General features: G+C 39.9%; 1 protein-coding gene across 1 annotated transcript; it reads left to right on the forward strand.

Moving 5' to 3' along the window:
* The first annotated feature begins 1,446 nt into the window (after positions 1–1,446).
* Positions 1,447–7,108, forward strand: LOC149834877 (putative beta-1,4-xylosyltransferase IRX14H). Its single transcript, XM_090011600.1, has 3 exons — positions 1,447–2,300; positions 2,500–3,096; positions 6,320–7,108. Exons 1-3 carry the CDS (start codon positions 1,579–1,581, stop codon positions 6,552–6,554), a joined length of 1,554 nt encoding a protein of 517 aa, XP_089867726.1. The 5' UTR covers positions 1,447–1,578; the 3' UTR covers positions 6,555–7,108.
* Positions 7,109–11,037: the final 3,929 nt, after the last annotated feature.

Raw genomic sequence — 11,037 nt, forward strand, 5'->3', positions numbered from 1 at the left:
CGTCCACAATACACAGGCACCATGAGGTCTTTGTGGGATGAAGCAATGGACTGTAAAGATGTCAAATCACTTTCTTAAAGTGATTTCACATATCTCTTTTCCACGAAAACGGAATCATATAAGGGGGTGGTCGGACTTTGTTTCCACAGAGAAGCTCTGCATGGAGCTCCTTTCTATGCATTGTGAACACACCGTCACACAGCCAAAACTCTAGTGACCTTTTTTTTTTTTATGATAAAGTCAGGGGATTAAGGCCTCCTCCTTTCCAGTACACAAGTCCTACCGGTGGCTATACAATCAGGCAATTATACAACCCCCCCCCCCCTACCAGTGGGGTTAGAACTTGCAACATGGACTATATTGCTCTTATATTTGACCAGGTCCCTACCTGGCCAAACCCTGATCCACATCTCATCCTTGGCAACATAAGAATTAGAGATGTTAATGGATCGGATTTTATCTGATGTTCAAAATGAATCTTACTTTGTTTAGTTGGTTCTGTTTTTTTTTGCTTCTAAATTCAACGGATATACGGATTTGATGGATATTCAATTCTTCTTTTTTTAAAGGCAAGCTAGGGTTAGTCCCACCCCCACCAGTTATTATTCAACCTACCACTGGGTTTTGAACCTGCAATGTCCCACCACAAGGAGACGTGCACCACACACACACGTTTGTATATCCAAATCTGATTATATGTAACAAATCGGGGGTTTGGTATGAGCTTTATCTGAATCCATTTAGGCAACATCCCATTAGTCGGATATGATACAGGCAGCATCTGATCCAATTCTGAACTCCCATCTATCTCCAGAACCAGATCCAATTTTAAGCTAGTTCTAAAGAAGGTGGAGTTGAATCTGAACCCGATATTGCCACGGTAATAACGATCCCAACCCAAAAAAGTGGTCACATCTTCTAGTCCGAACCTTTTTTACACATGTTTTTTTGAAATTTGAGTCAAGATGCTATCATACCCCGGATTTCTTCTATCGTTATCAGAGTAACATGTGTTGGATACGGGTCAACAGCTCACATGATCCGAACCGCTGTGGCCACTGCTGTCTCCAAATAGGCCAATTCCTAGAAACTCCCAATTACTCAAACACAAACCATTACAAAAACGAAGTGGAGGTCGCAACTCGTCAAAACATCGAAAACCATGGGCCAACAAAACCGGTGGAATTCGGTCTCCCTGTCAAAATTCCCAAACACGCTTCGGAATCTTAGAAGCCACGCTTTGGTTCGGACAAGCACCCGTGGAAGCAGGAAAACGATTACCTGCACTCTCTCTCCCTTCGTTCACCTTCCCACCCAAACAATCGAATAAAATTAAAAACCTTCCAAACAAGAATCAAGAGAAAAAAAAAGGTGAAAAAATCCACCTTCCCTCCTTCCATAGAATACCTCTCTCTCTCTCAACGATCTCTGAATTCTCTGTACCACTGAGAGGGCAAAAGAAGAAGAAGACCACCTTGGTGATTCTGGTTAGAGAGAGAGAAGAAGAAGAAGACCATCGTGGTGTATCTGGTTACAGAGAGTGGTGAATCTGGTTAAGAGAAAGATCTAGAGAGAGAGATGAAGGCGTCATCGCAGCCGTGCTTCGTGGGGCGGCGGACGAACAGCTTTCGCAGTGTGCTGACGGAGGGCGCCGGAGACGGCGTAATCAAGTCGTCAGGGGGGCTCTTCTGGCTCCTCCTCCACGGGCTCTGCTGCGTCATCAGCCTCATCCTTGGGTTCCGCTTCTCCAGGCTCATCTTCTACCTCCTCTTCTCCGCCTCCGCCACCACCAGTCCCGGCACCGATCTCTCCGCTCAGCCTTTGGTCAACCTCCATGCATGGCGATTACTCACGTTTCCGTCGGTGACGTCCCCGCCGCCGCTGCCGCCGCCTCCAGCGAGGAGTAAGGTGGTGGTCGGCCGGCACGGTATCCGAATCCGGCCGTTCTCCCACCCGAATCCGGAGGAGGTGATGAGGGCGCACATGCTGATCGATCGGGTCCAGGCGGAGCAGAAGACGGTTTACGGCGTGAAGAATTGGAGGAGGGTGATCGTGATCACGCCCACCTACGTGCGGACCTTCCAGACCGTCCATCTCACCGGATTGATGCACACGCTGATGCTCGTTCCGGGGGACCTCGTCTGGATCGTCGTCGAGGCCGGCGGGGCTTCGAACGAGACCGCCTCGTTGATCTCCGGCAGTGGACTCAATGTCATCCATGTGGGTTTCGACGAACAGATGCCCATCAATTGGGACGATCGGCACCGGATGGAGGCGCGGATGCGTCTACGTGGTCTGAGGTAGCCTTCTGCTCCCTCACTACTATGTTTTGAATCCTGTTGTGCATAATTTCTTTGTTTCTGAATGGATTTTGATGAGTTTCTAGTTTGATGATGGTTTGGTTCTTTAGTTATCTTCCTAATTTTCAACTATTTGTGTGGCTCTGTTCTCAAATTTCTGTTTTTTTGGGGGTCTTCTTGTTGTTTTGATAACGAACAGAGTTGTGAGGGAACAGAGATTGGATGGGATTGTGATGTTCTGTGATGATAGCAACATGCATAGTTTAGAATTGTTTGATGAGGTTCAATCTGTGAAGCGGATGGGTGCTCTTTCTGTTGGAATACTCGCTCACTCTGGACGATTGGAAGGAGGGAATGCCGTCGAGGGCCGCGAAGAAAAGATTGTTGGGGGTGGGAATAAGGAAGAGGAGAATGATTCACCCCTACCTGTTCAGGGACCGGCTTGTAACTCTTCGGGGCAGTTGGTTGGTTGGCACACCTTCAATACTCTGCCTTACATAGAGGAGAGTGCTGCTTTGATCGACGATGGGGCAATTGTTTTGCCTAGGAAGCTTGAATGGGCTGGTTTCGTTCTGAATTCCAGGTTGGTTTGGAGGACTGGTGATGATGAGGATGATCGAAAACCAGAGTGGGTGAAGGATTTGGACGAGATCAATGAAAATGGGGATGGCTTGGAGAGCCCATTGTCACTTTTGAAGGATGCTTCATTTGTTGAACCGCTTGGCAAATGCGGACGCAAAATCATGCTTTGGTGGCTTCGTGTAGAGGCTCGTGCAGACAGCAAATTCCCTCGAGGGTACGCTTCTTTAAGCTTGTCTGCCGTTGTTCTTCTTTGCCATTGTTATTTAGGTTTTCTATTTGTTTCGTTCGGTCACTTTGCCATGGAGAAGCTTTTCCTTTGTGACAGGTATCTTAACCTTCTTTAGATGAATTTGCATCAGTTCCTGTGATTTTTTAACTTGTAAAATCTTTTATCTTATTAACATAAAGTTGTTTCTAGCACAGGAGCACACACACACACACAGGGTGCGTGCATGTATTGTGTGTAGCGTGCATGTGTGTATTTCACAATTCACACAATGACTTGTATGATACCCAGGATATACTATTATTTATTACATTGATTTCGCCCATTTAGTGATTTAACTTTTCATATGCCTAACAAATTTTCACTTAAACACAAAAACTTGTACTTTTGAGTGACAACCCTGAATTTTGTGATGTCTACACACACACAGGGTGCGTGCATGTATTGCACGATTTATGCATGTGTATTTCACACCGAATTGTATGATGCCCAGGATATATTACTATTACACCAACTTCACCCATTTGCTGATTTAACTTTTCACAATTGGTTAAAGTTCTTACAAAATTAGCACTGATTGAGTTTATTACAATTATTCTGGGTGGCTTATTTAATACCGTGTATCACTTTCCCTCTCTCAGTCTGTGTTCAACTCAGAGCAATGGCTGGAATTCATGTATTGCTAATTATTAGACTTGTATGAGTGCCACATTCCATGACATAGAATAGTTGGAGACAACAGAATAAACAGAAGACAAGGGTGAAGGCTGAAAGTTGGTGAAAACACGAATTGATTGGAAGAACAATAAGGAAGATGTGTTCTTTCCAGCTTTTTACTTATTTTTTTTTTTACAATTGTGCATCTTCGAATAAAGCCTTAAAATACCATAAATTTGAATTTCCTGCTGATACTTGTTCTTTCCATTTTCTTCTTCTTTTTTTGCTGTGTCAAACTAGGGCGCGTTTGGAAGTGAGAAAATAGTAGGAAGGGTGAAAATAGGAAAGAAAAAATTATAACTTTTCCAACCGTTCCAAACGAGAGAAAAATTTTGAAAGGAAGGTTTATCTAAAAAGTCCAATTTTTTATAGAAAAAATTCTTTCGTTTGAAGGGGTGGAAGAATTTTTTCCTATAAAAAATTCTTTTTGCATTAGGGGCAACCATTCATCCACAACACCTCATTCCATGGGCTGGCACAAGAACTTCCTCCATCTTCATCTTCCTCCCACCCACCACCATTTTCATGCTCTCTCTCTCATTCTGTTTTTCTCATGCTATACAAACAAGCAAAACATTTTCATACATGCCCTTGAAATGACTGTTTTCCTCTAGTTTATTCTTCATTTTTGTATGTTTTCTAGGCTTCAAATTGATTAACTAGTTAGATATACTTATCCCTTTTGTTGATTTAGCTCATTTGCAACTGCTGAAAAAAAAAACAGCCAGGGAGAAAAAGTTGCTGCTTCCCTCTGCCGACTTTTTCTCTCCTGCTTTTAATGTTTTTTTTCTCTCAACAATGGCCAACAGTGGGGGAGAAAAAGTTGATCTTTGATATACACTGTGGCAGTGACTTTTTCTCCTCCACAGTCCACTGATTCTTTTTGGACCGTTGCAAACACGCCCTTATTGTATTAATCATAGGACATTATTTTTCATGAAAAACAGTGTTATTTGAGCACCTTAACAACTAAATTTTTGGACCACAGAGGGTATTTGTCATAGTCACAAATATCGGCATCGGCTATATCTTGTCGAGGCTATTTCTCACAATATTATAGGTTTGGTGATAAATCTCGGAAAAATCTTGGGGCTTAAAAGAATTTAAAAATATAAAAATAACAAAACTAAGTAAGAAAATATCATGTTTAGATAATAAAATACATATATAATAAAATAAATAGGTAAAAAATGCAAAAGAAAGAAGAAAATACATTTAAGATGTAGAAAATTAATAAAAACAGTAAAAATAACTGATAATATCATGATATTATCACTAGAATTATGTGATATTCTCATGATAATATCACGATATAATGAATTTGGGGATATTTTCTAAATATTGTGATATTTTACCTATATTTTCGTTCTCTGAAAACACACCGATAATATTGCGATATTTTGAAAATATCACCGATATCTGTGACAGGTATTTGTTGCCTGAAATGAGTGGATGATCAGAGAATAGCTATCATCATGTGAAATTTCATACAAACTATGTTGAAATTGCTAATTATTATAGTGTTCGAGTAAAATTGTACCTATTCAATGAGTTTATTCTGTTTTTCAAAATATTTACATGTACAGGAGGAAATGGTGTGATGATGGTCAATGTTGATTCTTTGTGTGATGATGGTCAATGTTGATTCTGGTCTATTCAATCTGTTCCTGTTTCTCATAAAAAAGAAAAAGAAAAATCTGTTGTTCCTGTTGTTCCAAGCATGAATGCACTAAATTGGAATAAATTTTCTTTAAATACTGTCCTCTAGAATAGAATAACTTCACATTTAATCCATCCTCATGTGTTAATTGTTATATGATGATGCTTCCAGCATCTCCAGGTGATTGCAATGTCTTTGTTGGTGACTCAAGTTTTTCAGGGCATGGATTTGCAATTCTCCACTCTGCATTTAATGGAAATAATGCTGCAGATGTTTTTATCTTTTCCCCTTCATGCATTAGCTATTATATTGAAAAAAATTCCATGCATAGATTGTTTCTTATGAAAGATTGACATTTTATCCGTAACTATTAGGCATGCTCTAGAAACAGCGGCATTATCTAAGGTTTGGAGGTAATTTACTTTTCATGTCAGCTTGAGCATGACATTGGAATTGGCATGATTGAACCAGTGACCTAACTGTTTACTCCTATTCCGTGTCAGTTGCGTTTACTTCAAGTGATTGGGTTAAGTCACCAGGTAATAATATATGTTTGGAAAGAAGCAATATGTAAACCAGGAACATACAAAAGATGCCATTATGTTTATTGCAACTACTGTGACTTAAAGCTAACGGCAAAAGAATGAAGTGAGAGAATTTAGCTTCTGAATTGTGGGACAATTGAATCAGATCCATCTAAGAATTGGTTTTCTACGCTCACAAAGCACTGAATTGTTAGATTTGACTCTCAGACAATGTTAGATGTACTAGAATCTGCCTTTCCCTACTCTCTGGGGATTGTTAAAATTCTTACTTTGTTGCTATTTCTACCAGGTGGATAATTGACCCTCCGCTGGAGATCACTGTCCCAGCAAAGCGAACTCCCTGGCCTGATGTACCTCTTGAACTTGTATCCACCTCTACTGAACGGAAGGTCACTATGAGAGATCACTCAGAGAAGCATAGAGCTTCCAGAAGAAGGCGTACCTCTCACAGTAAAAGGAAGCATGAGCCACGAGCAGAACTACATGGTTCTGGGGCATCTGGAAGGCTTGTAGAGAGAAGATGATTAGTCCGTTTCCGGCATGAAATATTGTAGGTATTTTATGAAATTGGCACATGATTTAAGACCTGCAAATAGATCTAGTTTGGTGAACCACTGGCAACAGCAGATGTTCTCTTCTATTCTTATCTTTCAGAAGACCTTTCATTTCACAAATATAGCTTTAACAGAGGTATTCTCTTGATTTCAATCCTGCAATATTGGAAGCTGACTTGTGCTGAACTAGAAAATTTGGCTGGATATTGTGAAACATATTTTCAAGAAGTTGGCTTCTCGATGAGACCGGGTATTATCTTGGCTCTGATTATGGAATTCAATATATCAACCGACAGGACCTGCTCCGTGTCCTGCCTGGTCTTCATCTGTTTTGTGTTGCACTCGTGAGCAATTTCTTAATGAAAGATCTTTCCATTTGTTTGCTCTGGGATCTCTATGGTTATATCAGTTGTAATCAAAAGGTTCACTCACAGGAATTTGTGATGTCCATTTTGATTCATAAAAATGTCAATTGTGGAAGTAGTTCTTTCATCTTTTATTGATTTATAAAGACGTTACAATTCTTAAATTCTTGCCTACCCAATTATGTATTTGATTGTAAACTGCAGGATAATTATATTGGATTTCCATGTTACCCATGAACATGAAAGTATTGACATGTATATTAGCTCCCAGTTTGTCAATTGGTATAAGGGATTGAGATGGGGATGGATGCCAAGACTTGTTTGTGGCCAGAGCCAGAGGGGTGCATGTCAACAAATAAAGGATAGTTTCTTAACCGAAACAATTTTTTCAAGGATTCAAATAATCTAGCCGAATTGGATTGAATGGAATCGTCTTGAATCAGTCTATTTAAAATTTTAAAAATTATAACAATAATTAATAAATACTCAAAATTATCCAAAAATAAAATAAAATGCAGAAACGAAGTAAATGATAACTTATAAATCTCAATTAAATTCTAAAATATGCATCCAATGTCTCAACAAAAGAAATTATAACAAATAACTGATTATTCAGTACAGGAAATAAAAAGAAAAATTATTCAACTTCAATTCAGGCAGTATTGGGCCGATTACCCTTGAATCGACTCGATTCCATACTGAATTGTTTCCCTGCTTACAGTGCAAGAGGAGTACAAGTATGCCCTCAACAAACGATAATCCTAACTTACTGTTTTAAGCAAAATGAAAGTAAATTATTTTTGTAAGAGGCTCAGGAGGGCTGGGCCCATGCAAAAAAAATTATCGAGAAGTACTTAAATTTAAAAAATGATCACGTTGGATAAAATTAAGAAATATTAAAAATAAACAAGTCGGTTAAAAAGAACCAAGATGATCATAAAGAAACCTATTACAAACAAGCTTCCGTTGATTAAATTCCATGAATATTTGCTTCTATATCCACGAACTTAGAAAAAAAAAATAGAAAACTAAACCCTTCAACTACCGAATGAAAATGAGATGCGAAATAAAGTAAATGAGGAGGGAATCACAGTTGGTTAGGTCTAGTATGGATTGTACATGGACAGCTATAACTCAACTATCTCGTTAACTCACGTTACTATAGTTTATTCATAAATTTATCTCTTTGTTTTATGAGAAGGAACCCTGGCCAAAGCTAGAAAACCCTGATGGGGCCCCACGACCACCTTCTCTTATGTGACCTACCCGTGCACCAGTGGGGTTTGATCCAGTGCCTTCATCTCAGCACCGTCGCAATCACCCTGCTGGCTCCATAGTGGAATTATTATAAATTTATCAAATTTCCCTTTTATATTGTGACATAATGGTCAAAATAGTTAAAAGTGGAATTACCTTCATGTTTTTCTTTGTCTATTTCTACAGAAGAAAACATCTTAAAAGCCTCTCAAAAATTTTTTTTTTTCTTAGAAGGTTATTTTATCCAATGTGGATTTGTCGCTTAGAATATCAGTAAAAGATTGGTATCCCTGTAGAAATTATCCTCAATAACATTATGTGCATTTAACCTGTTTTTTTTACCCGACATTTAACAATATAGTCACGCTGGCTCTAGGATCAGACACCTAGTCACGCTGGCTCGGTTTGCCATACTTTCAGTCGTTGACCTGACAGCCTAAAGCTCTATGGGCTTATGCCTCACCCCAAGAAAGTCGCCAAGCTTGGCTTGTGCAGGAAGTGACGCCCATGGGATTTGAACCTAGGGCACCCGCCTAGCAGCCAAGGCCCCATCCCGCTACTCCCAAACTCCTTGGGGGCTAACATTTAATATTTAGCCATACACGTTATACACAATTACACGCTATGGCAGATTAAAATAACTAAGAATGTGAAGCATGCAGATTCCTTTCAGTATTTTAACATAAAAACTAGGATTGATCATACATGTGGTTTTTCTCATAAGGTCATAACTCATAACCTATTATTCTACTATATGCTATCATTGAAGCGTTATTGCTAAGATGTTAGGCCTCAATTTTTGTGCCCTTGGTTTGATCAAGATCATAGGACGGGAAGATTCATTTTTGTGATACCAATACAATGCACCAAACCTCACTCAATTTCGAATTTGGGGTGTAAAGTTATGCTCATTTTTTTTAATTGAATAACGAGTACACACAAAGGTAATTTGCTTATTTAAATTTTGTGATCTAACATGACTTATCCTAGGTCAAAATAGACTCAAACTGAGTTTAAAATACTAGGTTTACTTAACTTAGTCCAAACCCAACTTGTTTGGGTTCAAACTTAATTGAATTATCAAAAAATTTACAATGGATATGTTTATTAATAGGTGTAGATCCATATCCAGATTGGTGTAACTAGACTGGACTCAACTGTTTCAACTGGATTCAGTTTTGTCTTAGTCAGGTACATACTGGACTAGTTCAATTCTATCTCAATGAAGAACAGACTAGACTAGATCCAGTTCAGTTATAAACTATATCCATACTAAATTATAAACTAGATCCAATTCTCATCTAAATCCAGAACTATTAAATTGGTTTCGGATTCAGTTCTGATATGAATCCAGAACTGATCAATCCAGTTATGGGCTGAATCTAGATCCAACTATATATTGAACCCATAACTGATATAAATAGTCACGAACTGGATTCAGATCCAATTCTGATCTGGATCCAAGACTGATTCATCCAGCTCCATACAAGATCTAGACCCACTTCTTTCTGAATCTGGTTCAACTTTGATTTGTTCAAGTCAACTTGATCAACCTAGACCCAGACCTAGTCTGAGTCCAGTTTAATCCAGACCTAAACACAGAACCAAGACCCTGTCAGACCTAACTCAGTCCAATTTGGTTAGAACTAGTTTGGTCGACCGAGTTGAGTTTGAGACTTGTTGACTACACTCGGTTTGGACTAACCTGAACTGAGTCAGTCTTAGCCAGACCTGAGCCGATCTGGGTTCACACCCAGACCAGTTCGGTTAGACCGAGTCAGTTCAGTTCAGTCTAGACCAGTTCAGTCCGTTGAGACTTTTTTTTTTCAGTCTGAAACACACTCTGACCAACCCAAATCATGGCAGACCCGACTCGACCTGGTTTATCACCCCCCCCCCCCTAAGACCGAGTCAGTTCTACCAACTCTTGGGTTGGGGTAAATGTGGAACCCAACCTCGACCCCCCACTACAAAGTTTGTCGGCAACCTCTCTCTCTCTCTCTCTCTCCAACGTTGACAACCATGACTGCTAATTTTCTCTCTACAACATGCCGTCAGCCATGGCTACCAGCCTTCTAAAAAAATAGAAATAAGAAAGGACGAACATGGGGAGGGCATACCTGCCGGTGGTGGCTCCTCTCGGCAGCGTGGTCTGGTGACTCTCCTCCCGCTCTCTTTGTTACTCTCAAACTCTCCTTCGATTCTCTCTTTTGGTGGGCAGAGAAGTTTACATTGAGGGCTCTTTATAGAGGCCTCAGGGCCGGTGAGGATAAGCCTCACCCTTCCACTCGGCGATTGTCGGGGTGGCGAGGTTTATCCTCACCCCTTTCCCGATGAGTGGAGGAGACGGTTGGGGAACCGTCTTCCCCATTCGTTTGGGGATTTGTTTTTTTTTTTACTTACCTTCTCCTCCCGACACTGTTGGGTGGGTTTTACAAAACCCTAGCTATTATGAAGTTGTCGAATAGTCAGAACAATGCTTGGTTCCTTGACACCGGTGCTATATCTCACATCACTACCAACTCAAATAATTTTCTAACTTTATCTAAATGTTTCGGTTCAGAAAAAATTATGACGGGAAATAGTGTGAAATCCGACATTTTGAAACCACTAAGCTTGATGTTAATGATCAGGTTCTCAAACTTCATAATGTCTTGGCGATCTTTAAGATTAAGAAAAACCTTGTTTTTGTAAGCCAACTAATCTCAGACATTATATTTTTAAATTTTCATCTAGTGACTGTGTGATAAAGGACAAGAGAACTTGAAAGGTGGTGGCAACCAGGAGTAGGGTAAGAGATCTCTATGGGCTATTTCTAAACCAACAAAGAT

The sequence above is a fragment of the Nuphar pumila genome, chromosome 6 (assembly GCF_984573655.1).
Source record: "Nuphar pumila chromosome 6, dmNupPumi1.hap1.1, whole genome shotgun sequence".
In the NCBI taxonomy this organism is placed as follows: Eukaryota; Viridiplantae; Streptophyta; class Magnoliopsida; order Nymphaeales; family Nymphaeaceae; genus Nuphar; species Nuphar pumila.